The sequence below is a fragment of the Echiichthys vipera genome (assembly GCF_963691815.1).
Source record: "Echiichthys vipera genome assembly, chromosome: 10".
Classification (NCBI taxonomy): Eukaryota; Metazoa; Chordata; class Actinopteri; order Perciformes; family Trachinidae; genus Echiichthys; species Echiichthys vipera.
This window is the reverse complement of record NC_139835.1, coordinates 19,783,394-19,808,655: the sequence shown is the minus strand read 5'-3', so window position 1 is coordinate 19,808,655 and position 25,262 is coordinate 19,783,394. Positions and strand designations below refer to the sequence as shown.

The following is a 25,262-nucleotide window of genomic DNA, read 5'->3' as shown; positions in this document are numbered from 1 at the left end:
GGAAGCTGGTCAGGCATAGCAACAGTAACTAAGTGGAGATGATGCTTAGCAAACTGTCAAGACCTGATTTGGAAACCACAATCTTGCACACTTTTCCCGTAACAAAGAGAGATGTACAATAGAACGTAAAACTTAAATACTGTCATCAGCAAAGGATTGTTCTAAAAGTGTTCACACTGAAGCCGGTTGGTTTAAAAGTATTATTGAATCAGTCATTTTAAGCACCCAACTTTCCTGGGAATTTTGTGTAACTACCTTTTTAGATGAGAAGTTCAGCCATCCGTGAGGAACTCGAAGTAGAGCCGCTGCTCCTTAGCGTTGAAAGGAGCCAGTTGAGGTGGTTCGGGCATCTAGTAAGGATGCCCCCTGGGCGCCTCCCTAGGGAGGTGTTCCAGGTACGTCCAGCTGGGAGGAGGCCTCGGGGAAGACCCAGGACCAGGTGGAGAGATTATATCTCCACACTGGCCTGGGAACGCCTCGGGATCCCCCAGTTAGAGCTGGTTAATGTGGCCCAGGAAAGGGAAGTTTGTTGTCACCTGCTAAAGCTGCTGCCCCCGCGACCCGACCCCGGATAAGCGGATGAAGATGAGATGAGATGAGATGAGATGAGACCTTTTTAGATACAAATCCAAAATTTGCTGTTGATGCAAAAACCCAGATTAAACCTATAAAAAAGGAGGCTGTGGTGGGGAAAGAAAGTGTCTCTTGAACTAATTATGTATACTTCATTAATGTTAAATGTATTAAGACTGTGTAGTCAGTATGGATACAAATACATTGTTCTTTGTCTGTTTTGCAGGCGAACACCTTCGTGTATGTCCTCAGGGAAACACATGTTGCACCCCGGAAATGGAGGACAAATTTGGCCAACAGAGCAAACAGGACTTTGAGAATCTGGTTGATGAAATTAGTCATGAATTGAGAAGCACTTTTGTTTCCAGGCATAAAAGATTTGATGGTAAGTCTTTCTTTTTTTGTTTGTTTGTTTCATGCTTTATGGTGATTAATTTTCATACTTTGTCTCTTTTTTTCCCTCAACAATTTTAATGGTAAGTCACCACAGAAAAAAAATGCTGCAAAAGGAAAATCAAAGAATTCAGTCTGTATGTGTTAATTTGAAAAGGTTCACTGTTTGTAGTTCTGTAGCTGTCCTCCCTCAAGAGGAAACGGGATGTGAAAATCTCATTAATATGCCTTGGAGTGGAGAACTCTCCTGTTGGATTAGACAAACATGGCTTCTTGCACGGCAGACTGACAGCTTGAACAGCAGTACAGAGCCAAACTCTGCATTATTAAGGCTGTTTGGTGGTCCTGTTCTCTTTGTGATCTTGTCGTAGCCCCATGGGGACTGTCTTGACCATTACAGATCCACAGAGCTTCTGCTAAAGGAGGAGATGCACTCAATACTGAGCCAAGACTCACTCTACCTCTCCACCTCTCCCCGTTGGTATCCTTCTATGTGGAGTCAACATCTTCTTGTTACAGTTTAATGAGAAATAATAATCCCTGCAGCTCCAAACATTACACTATGTGGGAGGCTGCAGCTTATCATTGTAGACAAAAAAGGTTGGTAGACAAGATGCCCATTATCAAGCATAACCACCTGTCCGCATTGTCAAATGATTTATTTGGAATACAGCATAAAACCTTTCAATGAGGTATCACTCATATACATTTTAAAGATTACTGTATCTGAGTTATTCATCCCTCCAAGTGAAAGGCAGTACAAAAACGGAACTCTTGATAAGCTTTTTTAAATAAAAGAATATTGGATCATACAGCTTTCTTACTGTGCATTAAGAGTGATAACATATAATTGCTATCAGGGTCTGAAATAACTCTTTCACAGCCTGCCACTGTTGCCACACCAGTGAATTCTGGGAAGCAGGAAGATTTTTCCTTCTGTGACAACTTCTGTGTCGGTCACATGATGCCATCAGGCCTAAAATATACTCATTCTGTCTTACATGGTGAAAGAGACATCTGTAAATCCATTGATTACATTTTTTCAAGCGTCAGAACTCCTGAGAATGTTAATAAGCGGTAAACACCATTACACATGTCATCACTCACTTTGTGCAGTTGTATAATTCTATCACTCACTCACTTAGTGACAGACTTTCACGTTTATAGAACTGGCAAAAAATAAAGAAAATAAATAATGGGTAATTTATCAGTGCCAGTATAAGCCCACTTCATTTATTCTCTCAAAAGAAGTGGATACATAGTCATCCATAAGAGAAGGAAAAGAGAAATGTAGAAAAGCATAAAATCTAGAAAAGCCAAAGCAAACATGAGAGTTTTAACTTTTGAAGGACGCTTTTTTTTTGTCAAGGAGCAGTTACAGAAAAAGCAAAATCATCTAACAGAAGGGTATTGTATGCCCAACATGTTGCCATCTATAAGCACTCGAACATTACAGTTGATAAAAGTTTACATTTGGTTGTTAAATCAAGCTAATTTGTTCACATTTAGTGAGATTAATAAATAGTCTTGTTTTCCTGTAAGATAGTTTGCATGTACGATAGCTTAAAAATAAACTTCACGCTTTCATGTGAGCGCACACATATAAATGATTTTGACTGAGTGTTATTAGCACGTCTGTATTTTGATTCTATTTGTTGCTGAACTGACACACAACACACTAAAGCGACTTTATTGACACATGCATCACACTAAACCTGTTTTATCAGATGTTTAACTAAAATGAAAGTTCAGACTAGCTTTTTTTACCTTTTTCTGTAAACGTCTGTTGTCCTGCGTTATTGGCAAATTCATTTCATTTTGTTTTTGTTATTGGAATTAAGGATTATCTTCCAATAAAACACATATCTCCTTGATTCCAACAAATATAATATATTTTTTATGAGACTTAATTTTTCTAGCTCCACAATATAGCACTGTTATATAATGCACACTGTGTCAGCCCCTCTTTTTGCCGCCCTACATCATTTCCCCACTCACAGCTTGTTGGATGATCTGTTGACATACTGTTGATTTACACAGATTAAATACCATACATTATACCAACATGAATACAACCTTTTTTTAGATCTTAAGATTGAGCAGCAACACTCCCAAAGATTCAGTTAATTCAAAGTAATTCTAATCTCTTTCCAAAAGCGGAGCTAAGCATAGCCTTTCATATATAAATCCCCATCTCAACATCTGAATAATGTTTAAGTGATTTAAAGAGCAATTCAATAATCACCAGTCAATGTCTTGTCTTTATATAATATGAAACAAATACTATTCAGTTACAGCATGCAACTCTCAGAAGATTACACAGTGCCCAGAAACTCAATGTCACAAAGCCTGGGTGATTACTTTTATTTTTCCAGGAATATACACTCACATGTGATTCCTGGTAGTGTGCATAAATAAATAAGTATTATTTTGATCAGCTGCTGTCAGGATAGTGAATGTCATGAGGAGGACTCCAGTGAGAGAGGAAATGGGGTTTGTCCAGCAGCACTTAGATGCGTGACTCCAGGCACCCCTGTTCCTCTTGGGGTTTGCTGCCATTCTCCATAATTTCATCAGTGTCAAAGCAGATGCCATATACAGGTTTCAGCTCTGTAGCCCTCTGCTGTCTGGAGACTATGTGTCTGCTGAAGGTCTCAACTGACCACACTCGCTCGGGAAATCTGAGATATTGTTGGCTGGATTTGAATTCCACCCTTATCTTTACACGTCATTAATTGAATCTGAGTGTTGAAAGTTGTGTGGTTTTGAGGAGAAGGTATCAGCTGGGATTTAAACAGCCTATATACAGTGTACACAGTATAGCTATATCTATATATAGATATAGATATATATAGTATAGATATACTATATATAGATATAGTATAGTATAGGCATACTGTGTATATATATATACTATTTCATGCATAATTTGTTTTTTACAAGAATCTATATCTTTCTCTGAGTCCATATACCTTGAACTGTATTTTCTTTTCATGAAGCCGCGTTAACAAAACAGTTGTGTTGGCCTTAATACTGAGTCTGAATACGTAGTTAAAGATAAAAACAATACAGAGCTGTTGTGTCATTTAGATGCTCTTTACCATCTATTTAGCACCTGGCTCTTGAGTCCCACCTACACAGAGTCAGTGTATGTGTATATTATCTTGCCTGGATGCAGAGTTTGTGATGAGTGTTACAGTAGCTGACGGCCCACGCATACCTGACACCACAGCCTACGTGTCACTGGAGAGGGCACAGTCTCGACTATGCCAAGACCATCAGATCACAAATACAGAAATATCCATAACAACCCATGTTGAACAGCTGTGTGAATTTTAGAGAGAGAGAGCATTATTTGAAAAGTCATACAACCACAGTTACTGCAATGTCATAATAGATTTCACCTTTATTTGCTTTGTTTGCTAATTAATATTTCCACAATATGACATGTCTGTGATAAATGGTTTAGGATTGGCCGGATGTGGCAAATATGTGAAAGAAGCGAGGGGAAAGCTCACACAATATAAGATAATACATAGGCACTAGCACACACCACTGAGGCTCAGGAGGATGAATCGGATGAACAATAATTTGTGTTGGAAATGTATAATTCAAGCAAGAACCTTCCTTCACTGAATCTAGTCTGGTCAGACTACTCTGGATTCACATATTGGATATATTGAGTAGTTGGTTTGGTTCAGAAATACTCAAGTTAAATGCCAAACATACCCAAATGTATACTTTGTTTTTATGGGTATGGCTTGCCGAGATATTTTAAGATACTGGAAGGAAACAAAAGCCCCAGAGCTGATGGAATTGGTGAGTTTGATGGTGGAAACAGCCTCTTATGAATATTTGCTCATTAGAATAAGTTACACTGGGACTGGTTCTGGACTTACATTAAAATGGAAGATAGGTATATATTAATATCAGCTTGACATGTTTTCTCCCTGTTGTTGTTTTTGTTATGTATGTATTTATTTTATCTTTCTATATTTACTCCTTTATCATTATCATGATTATAAGATTTCCTTTTTCGGATTTACGTATTGCAGTTTGCCTCCAGGATATTCAGAATTGTTTTATGTGAGCGGAAACTTTTGATACTATCATATGTATGCCATGTGTCTAGCCTTTCAAAAACTAATAAAACTTAAATTTAAAAAAGTAATTATAAAAAGATATGACATGTGTGTCATGTCTGGGTATTATCATTGTTTTCACCTTCATTTTCACTGTCCTACTCCTACGACCCCAGGAAACAACTGCTCAGAGAAATGAGATAAATGTCTGGTACAGAGCATTTTTTCCAACTTGCTCATTAACACTAAGTCAGGGGTCTTAATTGCTAATCAATTCTTGACCCTCTGACCATGAACACCATGGTGCTGGGTAGCCAAACAGAATATTAATGTGTTCCACCCTCCACAATTGATCATCTTTAGAGTTACTGAATCAAGTTATTATTGCTTATTACTGCAAGCTATTGTCAACATTTTTCTGGCAGTCTATTAAGACAATTTTTAGCAGCTTCCCAAAATGACATCAGTTGTATCCAAATGAACACCAACGCAATACTTATGTACCCACCCAATGCGTAGAAAAACCAGGAGACTATGTTGACGAGCGATAACGGCTTGATTCAGTAACTCTAAAGATGATCATATATATATATATGTTAGTGGTGGGACACGATTAAAAAAATGATCGACTCAATTGTGATTAAACGCGTTATTTTTTTTCTGTAATTAGTTAATCATAATTAAGGCATTAAAGTCTCAGCCCTAATATATAATATAAAACAATCTAACCACACATGCACACCCCGTAGAAATCAGGCCTCCCAGACTGATAAAGTGTTCAGGTGCCTGCCTCTCTGTTAATTAAATGACCGGTTAATGAGGGTCGGCAATCGCTCATGCGAAAGAAAAAAATCTAAATAAGCAAACTTAATACGTATCCTTTCCTCCCAACTCACCCCCTCAATTTGTCGATGTGCCCTTGAGCAAAACACTTAACCCTAAATTACTTCACAAAAACTGCCAACCATAGAATGCTGGCCAGCTACTAGGTGAGTTGTGGATGTCTTTGACCAGATGAATGTGGAGCTGGGCAGTGCTGAAAAAGGAATGCTTGCTCAGCAACCCTCAAAACCCCCCTTTAGTTAGGAAGTCCTATTGGACTATCCAGTTGGAGACTGGAAGAGAAGGTCGATTCAAGTGGAAATACCACAGTATCCCTGAGCACTACAGGATTTTTATTTGGAAATGCTTGTGTGCAGTAATCCTTCTCTGTAAGTTTTCTGATGGAAAAGCTGCAATATTGGATTTCACTTTAATATTAGGACAGTGTTCTAAATCAAAGCTAACACTTGAACCAGTACTCTGCTAGTACTCTGTTGGTATTAAAAAGTTGGATATTGTGCCTTTCAAATAAGATATAGGGAACCGTATGAAATTATATTAGACATTCATGCTATATTATATTTAGATGTATTTTATGAAATTCCCTTTTTGATTTAGCAGCTGTGATTTTACATTTAATGTCTCTGCTTTTAACTGCCACTTTGATTTAAAATAGGCACGCCACAAGAATTAATACATGGAAATGGAGACAAAAGGTTAGCCTGTCATGTTCTATACAGTAGCATAGCACTCAAAGCAGCCCCCAGTAGACCGATGCCTTCTGTCAGAAAACTTATGATTGACAGGGCGTATTAAAAGTGTTCCTTTTGGCAGCAGAATTGCAAAGTTTTTGTACAAGCTTGAAAGCTGAGCTCTATCAGGCGGCCCATCAAGTCGTGTGTTATGTCATGCAGTTTCAATAATTACAAAGTGAGAGATGGGCTCCCTCTTTATTTTGGCTGCAGTCCTGTAGGAGAAGACTCTGTGAGTGGCTCTGTTGGGGATAACAGCATGTTGATTCTGCTACACAAGGGCCAAACAAGTCATTTTTTGCAGTTTACTCAGGGTAGATGGCTGAACTACCTACCTGGATAGCTAAGACTAGTTTGCGTTGCAATGTGTTGCTTGCTGGAATGTGTTTTAAAGACAACGCAACATCTAACAAATGATCTGTAAAATATTTTTGTACTGAATTCATTAACATTCTGTGAATGCATTTGGCTCTTTTGGTACCTTTTTAGTGGTATGTATTGTCACGGAATATAATTCTGCAATATATTATAAAATGATCATGGCACATAAATGTCATTACACAGGTGTTTAATGACATTTAAACACCACACATTAGAGCTTTTTAAGTATGCATGCAGTCATTTAGTATTGGTCATTCCCTCAAGGAATCTCTTATTTTATATTCACAAGAATTCATGACAACCAGTTTCTTGCCCTTTTGAACAGTGTCAAGTTATTTTTGCAAAAAGTCTTCAAATTGAAAGAAAGCTTGCAAATGTAAAATAATCCAATTCAGACTTAGTTTTACAAGCACAGGTCAAGCATCCTGGACCTCAGCAAATCAATTATCTTACAAATCTGTCCACAGGACTAATTTTTTTCTCAAACAGAGCTTACTTCACCAAATGATCATTTCTCTCCCTACATCCTTGAAATGTTCTGACATCTCCTTCATTTAATACAACTCATTTCTGTTAAGGCTAATTGGTAAGGGCTTTACAAAGGCCCCGGCTTTAATGGATGAATGTGCATTATCAACTATGTTCCAGAGATTTTGCAGTAATTACATGGCCTCATTGTATTGATTCTTCAATGGCACTCCACTCTGATGCCCTGTTTATATATAATCTCTGTGACGTCACCCTTACGTTGCTCAAAAAATAAAAGTGGACAACTTCTGGTGGTTTTAGCCGTCGCCATCTTGGCAGTGCTTGACGGCTCCTGGCTAATCCAAAAATAGGTAAAAGAGGTGGAGCGCCGTGGAGCCGAGAAGGGCCAAATGAAGCCTGGCTTGAAGCTCCAAGCTAGTGAAGGCTAAAAAGCAGCAGCGTGGAGACAGAGTTACTTAGTGGCTATATCGACTACAATTAAATTCTTTTAACAGGTTTATTTCTGCTGTGAAGTTGGGCATTTTAACACGGGACTCTATGGGGATTTGCTCTGTTTTGGAGACAGCCTCAAGTGGCCACTCGATGAACTGCAGTTTTTGGCACTTTGGTGTCTAAATACTGAATATACAGTATACATATGCATTTTGTCTGAGACAGGTTAACACATTTTGTCTGAGACAGGTTAACACACATCTCAAAAAGGATCTTGCCAATTCTAAGCAATAGCAACTGAAATTGAACTGTGCTGCTCTATGAGCATTTCCTGAAGTTTTATACGGTGACTATGAACCCACATACTATAAATTCTCATTGTGTTGATTGCGGCCTAATTGATATATACTTTTGATTACTTTGTTTGAGCACAAATATATGTATTCCTGCTTGTTCAGATGTCAAATATGGTCCAGGAAGCCAGTGCCACAGTTTCCTCAACTTTCTTAATTTTTTATTCTTTTTTTTTTTATCATATATTGTTATTACTCAACTGAAGAAAAGTAAATTATGCTGGAAATTAACCCTTTTCAACCTCCTACGTTATAGCCGGTCACAGTTCAGGAGACTCTGCATTAATTAATTCTGCAGGCCACATCCCACGAGGGTCATACTGTGGTTATACAGTATGCTCCATAGTTTCTATTGTCTCCAAATAACAATTGTCTGCTAATAAATTAAAAGCATGCAACTTGCCTATTTTCCTTCATCCAGCTCAAAGATTTAAAATAGAAGATCTGTTTCAAAGTTGCTGAAATTGAGACTGCTAGTGATATATCTGATATCTAGGAGAACATCCATCAGTAGGTGTCTGTGAGAGCAAGCAGCTGTGGAAGCTCAGACATAGGGTTTCTCTTTATCACATAGAGAATGCCTCTGTATAACCCACAGCTGGAGCCAAACCGACCTTTATCAGCAGAATGTAATGAACTCTCTGCATGTTGGGAGTAATGGAATCACCCCTGTCCAGCATTTTAGCATCATTATCCTCTATTTGCAGCTCTTGCAGCCATTAATTTGGACATACCTCTTAATTAACTAGGATATGTTCAGGATTTATGTCAGTTTTTTCTGGTAATGTTAGTCTCTGACATTTCACTAAACTTGTTATTGTAAAATACTTTTATTGTTACTATATTATACTGAGCTCCTCCGTAACGTAATTATTCATCACAATCACTCCAAAACAGAATTTAGAATTATCTCAAATATACTGCCCACATTAACAATAAATGCTAAAATTATTTAATTTAAACATGCACACACTCAGAAACGAACTAGGCTGCCTTAGGATTCTTTTTCTTTCTAAAATGCACATTTAAAAAAAAAAAAAGAACATTAGTTTAGATGCTGTCATTAATCAGTGTGTACAGTATATCTTGCAGCACCACTGACTTTTCATTAACAACAAGTCTCTGAAGCACAAATCATGCTTTGAGTTATGCATATATATAAAAAATAAAAAAAAACATGCTCACTGTAGCCTTTCACTTACTATAGTCTCAAGATTTACTTTGACCAGCATCACAAGTCCTGCATACTGTATGTGCTATTGAAAGGAAAAAGTCATATCCTCTTAAGATAACAGGAAATTATATTTGAGAGTGAAGCTAATTTAATCAGATCCCCAGAGGACGTCTTACAGTTAACATTCACTGAAACCCGATAAGACATACTAATTAATTAATTAATTGTGATAAGAATAGAGAAAGCAAATCTTCAACATGTGCACTTGCATATTAAAAGTGATAAATCAGAAGCAACTTTGGACTGAATAGAAGTATTCAGGATTGAAATCAAGCATTTTCCTGTGGCAAATATGACTGTTACCCTCGAAGCTAACATCAAGTGAGTTATAGTTGCTGCTGGGTGCGACTAAAGATGCATTTGTCTAAATCAGGTAATGGTATTATGGCATACATTCTTAAAGTTCTACTATCTTGCAGATGAGGCATATTTTACTTGCTGTTGTACATGACGGCTCTTGATATAGCTAAAATGTGATTCGGTTTGGTATCATGGACAGTCCATTCTGTTTCTCTGCTGCTGGTTTCACCTGCATTTCTGAGCACTAATGACTACTTCAAATCCATTACAGTATTGCCACTGCCATTACGAGAAGTGACTGTAATTGACTTGGGGGGGCAGGATGGATCTCAAAGTGGATATGTGTTCATGTAACCTGCTACCATGAATTCCTTTACAGATGCTTATCCACACCTGATGATTGTGAGATATGCAAGTGTGGCAGTAACTATAAAATACAGAATGAGAACATTCACTAGATGGGGTTTGTGGTATCAGTAGCTGGCATGCAGTTACGGACAACCCACACAGCTCATTATTTTTAATTATCCCCACCTTTTTAGTGTTTTACTGCTGACATTGTTCATACCGTCACTGCTCTTTCCACTAGACCATACCACAGTAAAATTAGAGACCTTGAGGCTGCATTTATTCATATTCTATATTAACAATGAGTCAAATGACTGTGAAATGTGTGACCAACCTGCAACCTGAAAATTATCACCTCAACTCTCTGTAGTTTTTTTTAGTGGATTTGCAGCCTGCAACTTTGCTGTTTAGATTCAGTCATTCTGCTCTAATGTACCTGATTCCTGATGAAGCTGATTTCAATGTAATATCTTTGATAAACCCACTGCAAACCTACCTGTTCAGTACCAAACAGCATGCAGACAAAGTTGGTGACTGGCTGGTTAACATAGTGTAGCATTAAAAACTAATCAGAGCAGACTGGGCTTTTTTTGGAGGAGGATTTTAAAGAGACATGGATGTGCAAATACAGGTTTTTTCAGACGGACCAGTATGACCTTTCTAAATATACCGAAAGTGCAAGTATGAACCTGAAGATAAGCACAATATGTCCCTGTAACACTCTGTTTCCTTTAGGAGTTGGCAAAGAACAAAACAATAGTGAAGGAAAGAGTGAAGATTGGACTTGTATTTGTGTCCAAAGACATGCCTTTCTGTCTGGTAGATAGGCGACTGTTTGCTAACATGTTTACAATATCCACTTTATGAGGTGATAATGTCAATAGTGAATTTACAGCACTCTGCTGTCTCCAGTCGACCCAAAAAAATCAATTAATTCTGCTTTAAAGCTTTAGATGGAACATATTGACCTATAAAAGACAATGACTGAGGAGTATAAAATACTTTCTGTAACCTCCACCACCTTTTATGGGACTGAGTCTCCTCTGTCTAGTCTTGAACTATTTCATTTTGCAGTTAAATGTGCAGAGATTTGAAACCTATTTAAATTTTAATCTTGGTCCTTGAAAAGCGAGGACTGTCATTATGGGTAGCAGATGGTCAGAAATATTATCATCTCTTCCCAATTTGTGGTGAGTCATAGAGGTCACAAGGTAAACAAGTGCTGCCAAAAAAGCAGAATGCAGAAACCTTTAGACAAACTGTATTGTGAAATCAAAATCATATTGAAGCATCATTAATTGCACTTCATTTGACAACCTTATGTCCACGGCATATAGAGCAATACTCAGGTGCAAATCTGTGTATACGAAATCATTCAGCAATGTATATCCTTTCCATCAAGGTACAGCAATGTATTTTGGGTTTACTGGTGATATATATGAAAAATACAAAGCTCTTGCACTGCAAACACCAAACTTATTGCTTTCAAGAAATATATATGAGGAAGGCTCCCATTGCAATGTCAAAAGTAGTTTACTGGAGATAAAAATCAACAAAGCTGTGAAGTCTCTTCATAATGAAATCAACATCAGAAGCCCTAATTGATTTGCTATTTTTGGTACACTCTGGTTGTCGGCATATTTGCTGTCGGTATCACAATCGAGCAGGCTTCCCTTTTAAGTGGCGTTCTATCTTGCAATCGGACACACTTAATGTAATTTTGCTGCATTTCTATTTAAATAACACATTAAGGGAAGGTTCCCTTTATCTTATCAAACCTCATCTATGTATGCCATGTACAGTATAATCTATACCAACACAGACACTGTTACTAACACTTTTTCTTTTCTTCTCAACTCAGAATTCTTCTTGGAGCTACTAGAGAACACGGAGAGGTCCCTGAATGAGATGTTTGTGAGGACTTATGGCAAGCCTTACATGCAGAACTCAGAGGTCTTTGAGAACCTGTTTGCAGAGCTGAAGCGCTATTACACAGGAGGAAATGTTAACCTGGAGGAAATGCTAAATGACTTTTGGTCGCGGCTGCTGGAGCGTATGTTCACGCTGCTCAACTCCCAGTACGTCATCACTGAGGACTATCTGGAGTGTATCAGTAAGTACACCGACCAGCTCAAGCCCTTTGGAGACGTGCCCAGGAAGCTCAAGGCTCAGGTTACCCGGGCATTCATCGCTGCACGCACATTTGTCCAGGGGCTCTCTGTTGGCCGGGAGGTGGCCCAGAGAGTGTCTAAGGTAAAAGTAATTTTAGTCAAATTTAACTGGATTATGAAACACTCAATCAACTGCTTGCATATTTCATTTGATTGCACTTGCTGATTCTGCTGCTAAAATATTTATTGTTTGACCTCAGCTGAAACTATGACTTGCTGTGTATTCTACTTATTTTTTCACAAGATCTTGTTTGGCTTTCCTGCAGCAGGCACACATTTCCCTTTGGTTTCCCACTGTGAACAGATATTTTTTTCTGACTAATGTGTGTTCTCTTGGTGCATGTCTTCAGGAAGCTTAGGCCCTCGAGGCAGCTTGTTCAGGTGCTGTCTAGAAAACATTGTTGAAGGGTATGTGGCTTGCTCCGGAGAAATGCCCAGACAGTGAAAAAGGAGAGAAATGTTGTGCTATCACTGTTTATTGCTCTATTCCCTAATATTTGTTCACCCAGTACACTGAAGACATTAATCATCCTGTAGCCGTAGTATTCCGTTTGATGCAATGAAATCTTAATGCAGCTTCTGCAGTATATCATACTGTTCTGGGAGTGTTTGTAGTTTTGATCATGTACAAAGTAAGATTAAAGGAAAAGCAAGAGGCTAAAGCTTGGATTTAGCCACTCTCAACAACAACAGGGCTGTTTCTACACGCCTTCTTATGAGAGAAACACTGATAAGCACTATGCTGCAAATCCCCAACCTACTCGGTTTATTTTCACTACTGTTTTGATATCTGTGAGATTGGATTATAAACACTATTATAAATATTTATAGTCCTGCTGTACAGTATATAAACAGAAGGCAATAAAAATATAGTAACCCTCAATCATGAGAGACAGAGGAGAAGACACTACTGAATCCAAAATTAGTTTCCCTGTAGCCCCACCATGGTGCACTCATTGAACTTTCAACATGTTCCCTTCACTGTGTGTATCAGTTCCCCCTCTCACCAATAGTAGTGGTGGTGAGGCTCATTTAGAAGCAACCACAGAGGATGTGTTGTTAGTATGCATTTACTGAGTTACACTCTGCGTTTCTCACAAGCCAGCATGTCCCAGCATCACCTCTTGACATTTCAGTGGGACCTGAGATCCAGGTCATGTGTCTGGGACTGCAGCCCTTTGATCCCCAGGGTATAAACTCCTCATGAGGGATTGGGTGTAAGCATAATGGAATAAGACACCATACTAGAGGTGTATGTTGCACAGCAGCTCGAAGATGTGACATCCATGCTTATTGCTGCTGGGTCTATATATTGAATCAAAGTAGATGACTTTATTGCTTTTCACAGCTTAAGAGACCAAACACAAAACCCGGCAGAGCTCTGAGGAAGCACAAAGTCGTGTTTTGGAGTCTGTATCTCACAGACAAATCTCATACTTATCCCAGATCATTGCCCCAACAGTACACCCCCTTCTGTGTATCTGAAGTGATTAAAATCTTATGATCATCATCCGTCTGGTTTTTGATACTTGGAATATTTTAACAAACAACTGTGTTATCTGAATGTTCTCACTGTAGTAAGATGGTAATGAATCTGACAGAAGCAAAGGTGTAAACCATGTGGCAACATCATGATGCCTTTTCATCAAAGCCACAGTGACAGTTTATGGGCTGCATCAACTTTGTAAAATGGAAATGTTGTCATATTTCAGAGTTTGTTGCCAGTTGACTTTATATTCTTAAGTGAACCATTTCCACAGGAGGGATCCTTCAATCTAACTGTCACTCTACTGCATTGCTAGTTTTATTACTAGTATTTCTGTTTATTTATTATAGTGTGGGGAATTTGTTATGATTTATTAATGTTATCCCAAATTTTGAAATACCACTATATCACATATGAATGTAATAATTCATAATGAAGGGGAAAAAATGTCCTTGTGACCTCTAAATCAGCTGAGAACAGATTCATGTCTTGTAAGGCTGCCCTACATCTGTGCCAGGTGTGATAGATGTTGGCAGGAACATTTTTAAAATATTCAGTGTCAAGTTAGTATGTGACAGGTCGCACCAGTTGTCTGTGAGGTGATGTATGAGGGTTGTCTGTTATTCAGGGCGGGTGTGTTTGAGTCTGGAGCTACAAAAATACCTCCAGTCTTCTCTACATACAGTAGCACGGGGCTAAGTTAGAGGTAAGGGTCCAGGCACATCAAACATTAACACATATCACCAAGATCAGGTCATTTCTTTAATTTGCAGACCTGGAGAAGGGCCTCCACATTTTTATCACCCCCAGGCCTTACTAACTGTAACTCACTATATTCTAGTCTTATATATATATTCTTTCTACAATTTCCTTTAACGTCCCATAGTTTAGGGTTTAACAACTTACTCAACAACATTACAATTTACTTAAATAATTAGAAATATGGCAGGCTACATCTCCAGTCATACTTGTTATATGACATGTGTATTTTAGCCACAACCTGTTTTAACCTTTGATTTACCTGTTGCTAATTCATATGAAGCTTATCGAAGCAGCACAGAGGACAGGAATGGTAAGGCTGACTATAAAGTATACGACTATAAGGTCCCGTACAGAACCAGCCTGTTTAATAACATTTTATACGGCTGCATTTTTCTATGCTCTGAAAGACAACCATTGGCTGATTCTATATAGTTGTTACCTAGCAACAACCACACAACTTTTCCAGGAATGGCAGCTTTGCATCCCTTTGTGATCAGGTTTCCATTAAGACAGAGAAATGACATTCCTCATTCTGCTGTGATAATGCAGTGACACTAATTCATTGTCTTTGTGTAACTTGAGGTATGTCAAGGAACCTGTTTTGTGTCCTTCTCGTGGACATGCATTCACATAAGGCAGTGAAATGTAATAGGAAATTCTCCTCCTCAGGATCTTAACGTCACATTAATTTAGCAGAAGCAACTTTGAGTGTATTCATTTTCTGTAGAACAACACCTCTTCAAAAGTTGTTAGTGCATCCCATAAAAAAGCAGAAATATATGAGAATTGAATGATGAGTTTCAACACATGGTGGATGTCTTTTCCATTTTAGTGTGCCATACGCTTATTAGGAGCATTTTAACATTACAAAGAAAAGTGTAAGGTAAGAGTTGCTTTAAGCACCACATTAAACAAGCTTAGAGTAACTTTTTCTTTTTTGGAAGGAAATGAGACATTAATGTGTGCTTGCATGACATGCTTGGGTATAGTCTGAAAAGGTGAGTTTTTACGCCTGCAAGATGCTTGATTATTATTATTATTATTTTTTATTTAACCTTTATTATACATTCAAATGCTTGTTGGTGCTTTACTTAACACAACAAAAGTCCATTAGCTGAGAAGCAACAACTTAAATTTCCAACAAGGCTCCATTCTTACAAGCATTTGAGTGTTGAGGATAACAATTTTGAGTGCAGCACGATCATCTAATAAAACCAGCTTGACTAGGTCTCATGGTCAAGTTTGTGTTTGCTATCTGAATGTCACCATAAGCTCAGACATAGCAAAACAAACACTCACTGATAAGAAGTTGCACTTTGGTATGCACACAGTCTATGGCCTGAATGTAATACAGCAGTTAAACAGATGAAAGCGTTTCTTTATAGTTAACCTCGCTTAACTTCCTCAGTTTTATTTACATCAAATAGGCTAGAATCACAAATTTGTCTAAGAGGGCTTTAAAGTTTGTACAACATACACTCTCTATCTTCAGACACTCATCCATTGAGACATGGGCTTTTTCAAGAACAGAGCATGGAAGAGCCAGATGCTAGGTTTGAATCAGCTTCAGCACCACATTAGGCTGCAAATGCAATACACTCCCTAAAAAGACAAAGGTGTATCTATATCTGCATGTGTTTTTCATGGTTATCACTGACTAAGTTTAAATGCACACTTTATTCTGAATATCAACAACATTCTAAAATTTGATACAGGCCATTTAAACAGCATATTCAGTTTGGATATTCCCAATTTGGTCTTATTCCAAATGTAGCATTATCTGAGTGAGACGTGGGATATGTTGATATTACTCAGGGTTTTGGAGCATATTTCAGGCATATAGGCCTACATCAGATTCAGAATATGCATCTTACTGGGTGTTTTTTACCAAATGTTGTGACACACTGCCTTTACGGTCAGCTCTGTGCATTGTACCAACCAACTTGCCAGCAACAGTTTGTAAGGCTGGGGTAGACATGCATGCCCAAGAGTAAAAGTTTTCTCCCAATTTCTGTAAGGAAGGCGAAACACTTTTAAATAGTATGAACTTGGATATCACCAGATTTTTGGATGTAAGCAAATACCACGCCGTTGCAAGCAAATACCATCCTTTGATGGTTGAAGGAATGAAAGAGGGTGGTTGTGTTCGCACAGTCGAACAGGTTTGCCACCCGGCGGAATACTTTGAAAAAATACTATTTTGACTTCTGCATGTACAGTACATGGGAATATTAGTGGAATATTATTTTTCATCAGCAACAGCTTTGTATTAACATTGCCTTTTTTGATGTGCTAAAAACTGAATATTTTGTCCATGTAAATGTAGTCAATCTGTCTAAAATTAAAATTAGTCTTGAAAAATATTTCAAAAGCATCAGCGAGTTGTAATATGGGGCCTTTGGATTAACGTAGCAACATTCTACAGACAAAATCAAACACTCAATTAGTGCAACAACTGATTTTTAATCATGTTGTTTTCCACCCTCCTCTAATGCATTATGAATTTAATTGTGGGTAATTAATTCATTAAAATTTCACCCACATAAATAACACTGTGGTTAGGCCAGAACCACTTTAATGGGCCTCCAGTCATAGTTATGAGTCGTGAACTGAGTCATTTTTATACAGGAAGCTCTTAAACAAATAAGTAAGACATATGCATTAGTATTGGTCATATGTAAAGAAATACATTATTTAGTTTCAGCGTTTCTTAACCTAAAATAAATCTAGAAAAACAAATCGAAATTGCTTAAAATAAATCCTGTTTTAGAGTTCACAGATGTTTCAGGCAAAAATATCAGGGGTAAGAAAATCTATACCAAAAATTAGTATGAAGAGGAATTGAACAGAACTGCCTTTTATAGTCCATTCCATTACAGTACCTTTCTACTTTTTTATCTACACATTGGAATATTGCTTATGTAGGCTTTCTTTCTTCATTGCTGTGGAGTGGTTTGCTGTAAAAACACATTATAGAAATATTGTGTCGGTGCTATTTATGCTTATCTCTTCTATAGTATGTGTTTATTTATGAGTTGGAGCTTTGTATTCCCTGGTGTGTGTTTATAACTTGATGAGTGATGAAACCTTACCGCCCTTTTCAAACTCCACTTGTCACACAATAACATCATATATATTTGTATGTGCAGGGATGGAAAAAAATGATATAGACGATGAACTGAATTACAAAATGCTTGACAGCTAACTGACTGATGAGTGGGAAAATAAATATTTTTTTTCTTTATTTAATGTTTGGCATTTAAATCCAGGTTAAATTGTCTGAGGGTGATCATATACACTGTGATTGACAGTAATCACAAATGTTCAAAAGTCTCTCTTGTCTCGGCTCTTTTAGCATTTCTGGAAGTGCACACTGTAATATAAATCTTTGACTGCAATTTTTGATCAAAATAAACTGACAATTGTATTCAGTTACGCTTATAATAGTGATGAGTCATTTATAAGCCATTAGTTAATACACTACTCATCAACAAAACATTCATTAATGTTATAAATGATTAAACATATATAAACTAATTACATTATATATATCATCTAATTATACTTACTTAATAATTATGTAGTACTGATTTGTTAATTCTGATTGTTCATGATTTACAAAAGCTTAATAGTGACTTACAACACATGTAAAATGTTAACAAAGCACTCAATACATTAATAAATGATTGGTTAAAGGTTTATAGATTACTTACAACATGTGATCCATGTTAACAAGGCACGTATTACTCATATACAAACATTTATGAATGTTTTGTTGATGTTTAGTTCATTATCAAGATCACAAATGACTGTGTTAACTCACTAAAACCTCCACAAATCCTCAATTGTGGCGTGTTCGGTATCATTACATTAAAATAAAACCGAAAATTACATTTCAATCCTCCTGGAATTAATGCAATTAATAAATGGCATAATGTTATTCAAATGATTGCTAATGACTGCTGTCACACTGTGTTCTTGCAGGTAAGCAGCACTCCAGCTTGTATTCGAGCACTGACCAAGATGCTGTACTGCCCCTATTGTCAGGGCATGCCTGCAGTTAAAGCCTGTAAGAACTACTGTCTGAATGTGGTGAAGGGCTGCCTGGCTAATCAAGCTGATCTGGATCCAGAGTGGAACCTGTATATCGGTAAGTAATATCAAGCATTGCTCCAGCTCTTTTTCCCCTGGGTGCTGCTGTTCTTTCTCATCAGACCAATTAGATGTTTTTATATATATATTTATATATTTATGCCCATGGCTCTACAATATGGTTTAATTGGTCTAATGGATATATTTGAGTGTATTTAAGTGTTTGGATGTGTTTTGGGAATACACACAATTATTAGTATTTTTAGATTCATCTCACATTCACCTTTATGTAACAGCTACAATTATCTGTCGCTTTACACAGTGTTGCATGTTAATAGCAGTTTGTGGCCAGCAAGTAATGTGAAATACTTAAAAACTTTATAAAGTGCACAAAGAATAGTATGAAATAATTAAATCATCTTTAAGCTCCGTGTTTTGCACCAACAGAGTACTACTCTAACCATGAGCCAAAAGCATTTTAAAGCATAAGCTGAAAGCTGCAGATTGGTGTGTTGATTAAGTGTGAACAGCAAAATACTTTTTGATCAATTTTTACAAGCATCACCCCCCCCCCCCCTGAAAAATGACTTGTTTCATTACCAGAATTTGATCAGTTCAGTCTGATAATGTTTCAAAGGTCTAATACTTCACATTACGTTTTATTCAGCTGACACTTTTGTCAAAAGCGACTTCCAATAAGTGCAATCAACAATTAGGTTAAAAACTAAATGAGCAAGTTATTACATAAGTGCGGTAGCTTCAAATAAGCCAATCCATAGAGTATTACATATAAGTGCTTTTTTTTTCTTTTTCTTTTTTTAAATAAACGATCTCCTTAGCCAAAGTGCAGTCGAAAGCGATTCTTTTTAACCTGCGTCGTAAGATGTGTAGATTGTCTACCTTCCGAATGTTGATGGGTAGCTCGTTCCACTATCTAGGAGCCAGGACAGCAGCTGTGACTTAGTCGAGTGACTCAGTGTTCCTCTCAGTGAGGGAGCGGCTCGCCGATGCAGAGCGGAGTGGGCGGGCTGGGGTGTACGGTTTAATCATGTCCTGGATGTAAGCCGGGCCTGATCCGTTAGTAACACGATAAGCAAGTGCTAGTGTCTTGAAACTGATCCAAGCAGCTACAGGAAGCCAGTGAAGGGAGCGGTGTAGTTTGAGAGAACTTAGGCAGGTTGAAGAGCAGTCGAGCCGCTGAATTCTGGATGAGCTGCTGAGGGCGGATGGCAAAGGCAGGCAGACCAACCAGGAGGGAGTTACAGTAGTCAAGGCATAATGACAAGGCGTGAGATGACAAGAGCCTGAACCAGAATCTGTGCGGCCTTCTGGGTCAGAAGAGGGCGTATCCTCCTGTTGCAACATGTATCTGCATATATCTTCACGGGTTGCAACAATGTTGGCGGTAAGGGAGGGTTGGTCGCCAAGGGTCACACCCGGGTTCCTTGCAGTCTGGATTGAGGTTACCACAGAGCTGTCAAGGGTGATGGTAAGATCTTGGGTGGGAGAGCCTTTTCCCGAAAGAAAAAGCAACTCTGTCTTGTCTAGGTTGAGTTTCAGGTGGTGTCCAATGTCAGTCAGACAGGCAGAGATCTGTTCTGCTGTGAGTGTGTCGGATTGGGGAAAAGAGTCAGTTGGGTGTTAGTAGCATAGCTGTGATAGGACAAGCCATGTGAGTGAATAACAGAACCAGGGGAGTTGGTGTACATAGAGAAGAGGGGAGGCCCCAGGACTGAACCTTGAGGGACCCCAGTAGTAAGATGACAGGGTTCAGACAAAGAGCCTCTCCAAGTTACTTGGTATGTGCGTTTTTTTAGGTAGGATGTGAGCAGGGAGAGTGAAAAGCCTGAGATACCTAATTGCTCAAGGGTGGAAACAAGGATCTGGTGGTTAACCACGTCACACGCTGCAGAAAGGTCCAAAAGGATGAGGGCAGAGGAGAGAGAGGCTGCCCTAGCCATGTGAAGTTGCTCAGTGATAGCAAGAAGGGCAGTTTCGGTTGAGTGGCCGGCCTTAAAACCAGGCGGGTGAGGATCAAGAAGGTTGTTCAGGTGAAGATAGGAAGAGAGTTGGTTAAAGACAGCATGCTCCAGTGTTTTGGAGAGAAATGGAAGAAGAGAAACAGGCCTGTAGTCATTTACTTCAGACGGGTCAAGGGTTTTATGAGGAGAGGGTTCACTCTTGCCTCTTTAAGAGAGTCAGGGAAGCAGCCAGTGGATAAAGATGTGTTCATCATATTTGAGGAAAGGAAGTAGGTCAGGTGCAGTAGATTGGAGAAGGTGAGAGGGGCTGGGGTCCAGGGGGCAGGAGGTTGGGCGGGCAGAGGTTATAAGAGTAAGAACTTGATCAGGAGATAGGGGGTGAAAGAGGATAGCAAAAGGGATGAAGATGCCGTTGGTGGACGGGTGAGATCAGGAAGTGAGGTGTAAAATGAAGGTTGTATGTCATCTACCTTTTTTATGAAGTAGTTGACAAAGTGGTTTGGTAGAAGGGACAGTCAGTAGAGAGGAGGCAGAGTTAGGATACATGAGTGAGAGAGTTAGATGAAGGGAAGGCTGATAGAACAGAAGAGGCTAAAGAGGAAGGAGAGAGGGATCGGATGGTGCGACAGACAGGTACTGTATCTGTTGATGAGAATGGGATGTTAGATTGGGAGAGGCATGATTAAATTATTTTATCCCCATTCAAGTAAGCAGAGTGCTAAATCAGATGTAGCAGGCTCGGTCGGCGGAAGTCTTTAGCGCACCTGCTAGGGCCCACTAGTGCGGAGGTAGTGCCGATCAGCCAGGTATCCCTAGACACAGCAGTTGTCATGGCAACAGTTTTGGCTTCATGTGCCTCCGATCAACTTTCATAGAAATGAATGGAGCCCAGCACTGTTTCAAATTTTCTTTATACATCCATGATTGAGACAACACTGCAGCTTCGCAGCATTTTCCGCCCGTGGACATCTGCACTATTGTTTTTGAAGATCCACAAACAACCAACTAATTAGTAAGAATTTAAGTAATTATTTAGCATTTTGAGGATGATTTTTTTTTGTATATTTGCAAAGAAAGACTGGTTTTATTTGAATCTTGAAACTGTAAACCTCATGATGAAACTGAACCACTGCTGAATTTATAGCAGTGAAAGATGTTTACTATGTAAACCAACTGTCTGAATTAATGTGATTCCCTCTGAGTTTCCCTCTCTGAAATCTTAAGGAGGTTAAATTTCACAATTAGGTGCTGAGTTTCTTGTAGGATTCAAATTATAATGGCCTTTCTTTTGCTTGCATAGTGTTTGGGAATAATACTAAGCATACATGTAACTATAGTGAAGCATTTCATGACTGTTTTGTTCAAAATTGACTGATATGATCCTAAACTGTGAAAATATGGCTCAGATCAAAATGTTTATCTTGTGCATCTGCAGGAATAAAGAAATACGCCTTTTGTTGTCAAGTTTGACTTTCTATTTTAAAAGAGGTTACAACTGGTGCTGTGTTATCATGTTTTGACAACATCAGTTCCATTGACACACACTGGGCCCTCGAATAAGCGGCTGCTTTATTTGTCATTCTTCTATCAAGATTTTTTTTGTGTGAAAATATTCTATTCATGGGATTCTTCTCTCCTGCTGGGCTAAATGGGGACTTGTAATAGGGCAGGTGTGCACAGCGGGAAGTGTCAAGTTTTGTGAGGAGAAGTTCAATGGGAGCGTGTTCAGCTCAGAGACAAAAAGTACAAACATGAATGTAATATTCATATATTTATTTAATATTTCATAGAATGCCTAACACAAATGAATCCTGTTCATCCTGTAGGACTGAGCTAACGTGGTAACAGTGATGATGTGAATACGCTGCTGTTCCTTGCCAGCATGTGGTGAATAAAACATTGAAAACCTACCACTGAAATTGCATATTAGACTGTTTATAAAGAACATTTGATATAGCGGATTTTACTAAGAACATTGAGATCTTTTAGCAGACACAGTGAAATTGAAAAATACAAGATCTGAGTCTGTGTCCATGTTTTAATTGTTTTGTTGTTTTCTCTTGTAAGACGTGATATGTTTTAAGACTTATCCTGCACACCAGGGTCTTTACACAGATGTATCCAATAAATGAATTGTGGTTGAGGGCTTATTTATTAATTTCCCCTCATCCTCCAACTCACGATCTAACATCTCTGGTTGAAGATTCTCCCCAAAAAAAACGGTTTCTTACAAGGCCTGTTGGCTTCTTGAAATGAGACTTCCTCTTGAGGATTATTCCTTTGGTCACATACTCTTTTTAGCTCGGGAATCACAAAACAGTTGCTAAAGATGCTCTAACTGCATTTCACTGAGATTAAAGGCTAAAACTTAAGAATCACAGCAACAGAGTCCTCATATTTTATCCCTATTATCAACAGTGTGTTAGCAAACCAGAGCACCAGATGAATATACCTCTCCTTTTAGCTCATGTTAGGGTTGTCTTTTTGTTGTTTTGTTTCATGTTCGCTCCTCAATAGTCCCTCGTTATCTTTGGCACTTGGCCCCTTTACGCTGGGCATGTAGTGTACAGCCAGCTTGTACAGCCTTGAGACCTTGGAGTGGCTTCACAAAATTTTGTGCCAGTCTTAGTGAGAGCCTATGAGATTATATGAACCAGGAAATCAAAACAATGAGCAACTCAAAGAGGGTTAAAAGCTTCAGGGTGGAGGGTCAATTCTCAGTTGTATCAGCTGTGAGGCGTTTAGAAAACTCTCCTTATGGAGCTATAAAGCTGGAGAAGGCAGTTTTCTGGAAAAGCGTAAAAACACCCCGCCAGAATTTGAAAATACTGTTTTCCTACTGCGGTTCGCCCCCCTCTGTCCTCCCACCAGATGAGCATGGGCAAATACATGTGCTTCGTACATTTCAATCATCCTGAACGTGATTGTGATGCTGATGTCGTAATAGAGCAGCAAATCTATGAGATTAACCTTCATGTTTTCTATGCAAACTTGTGGATCTGAACACCAGCATGAACTTAAAGGCTCCAGGCCTTTGGCTATGGTTAGCAGAAGGCTAATCAACAGCAACATTTTCAAACTCTGCACATTCTCAGAATTCCCCCGTCTTGCTCTCACTCTGCTCACATGCTCTGATATTGACATGCGTTTTATTATGTTTACTGTCAGACTGTCTTTTAGTCTTGCGTTGATAAGTTTGTCTTCCTTGTTTTTCACATTGCTTTGCAGGTTGTTGCTAATGCTGGAATAGCATTTCTATTTCTGCAGGGTTGTCTAAATGCACTTGCATCTGCATTTGTAGCCAATCGGAACGTCATCTCTCTCTCTCCCTGAAATGACCTGTGACTGGCCCTACTTTCCATTCACAGGCTAAATTTTCTAAAGCCTGAAAACAGAACCAAGAGGAGGTGCAGAAGTCTAGTTTTCTCTCAGACCACTTGAATTACAATATGCTGAAATTGATTTTTGCCCTATGATGGCAAAAAATGCCGACAGCAGCTTTAAAGACTTATTCTATGCAGACTTTGAGGACAGGTGATGGATGCTGGTTTCATCAGCAATGGCCACAACAGAGATGTCTGAAAAAATGCATAATGGAAAATAAAAGCAAATCCTTTATTTTATCAGTGGATAGCAATGTATGTATTTAATATATATCGGAACATACTTTGATAATTCTTCTTCAAGTCTTAATAATTAGTAATCGTTAAGATCAAGGGAAGTTTTCCTTGTTCATGGAAAATAACCAACTTAACAGATTACTGCAATGATATCATATAAAATGTACTCTACCTCCATCCATGGTGTCTGACAAGCAGAGCAGCTGCAGTGCGGAAGGAGAAAGGACAAGTTGGGGATTTTAATTTTAAAGTGAGGGTGTACTGGAGTGTAAATACCCATTTAATGAAGTTCTCCAACCATTCAAAACCTGAAATAGCGTTTCACTTCCCTCAGTCCAAGAGAGCAAACAGACCTCAGTTTTATTTTGTAAACTCAGGGGTAGCAGCATTCGGTAGTTCGGATCTTCATCCTTTAATATTTGAAACATGCAGTGATATTTTGTTGACTAAAAAAATCACAAAGAAGCCATTGATAATTTATGTGCTGACAAAGTTTTTATAAAACTGCTGTTACTGTAGATATCCTTGTTGACAAATACTGAGATGATACAGGTTTCGCTCAGAGCCAACTTCATATATCCTATAATCATTTATGCAATGATATTTTTTGGTTAGGATGATGGTTTATTCTGCAAATATTTAATCAATCAAGCTTCACCAACTTCAGCAGCTTGTGAATTACTGATATATTCACTACATATCCAAGTAGTCGATAAAATGAAAAAAATGACATAATTACAATTTTATTTGCTCACTCCATCTGGTTGCCAAAAGACATGTTATTATATTTCTAATTGAGCATCCTCCATATGGTAACTGTAAAGTTTTAATTAACATGAACATTATTCTTGGCATATTTTCAAAGACTACTGTTATGCACTTTACTTGGGCTTTGTGTAAATAAATGTATAGAGACACAACACACATATAAATGACTAATTCAGTCAGTTCATATATTATATTGTATGGGTGTCTTAGTTATGGCTGCTA

The 25,262-nt window shown here is 38.3% G+C and overlaps 1 protein-coding gene across 1 annotated transcript in view; it reads left to right on the top strand.

Moving 5' to 3' along the window:
- LOC310952538 (glypican-6-like) overlaps nt 1–25,262 on the top strand; it is an 86,107-nt gene that overhangs the window by 23,074 nt on the left and 37,771 nt on the right. The window contains exons 2-4 of the mRNA XM_083921166.1: nt 800–958; nt 12,021–12,412; nt 18,563–18,728. Of these exons, the coding sequence (XP_083777292.1) occupies nt 800–958; nt 12,021–12,412; nt 18,563–18,728 (717 nt within the window). The remainder of the gene's footprint in view (nt 1–799; nt 959–12,020; nt 12,413–18,562; nt 18,729–25,262) is intronic.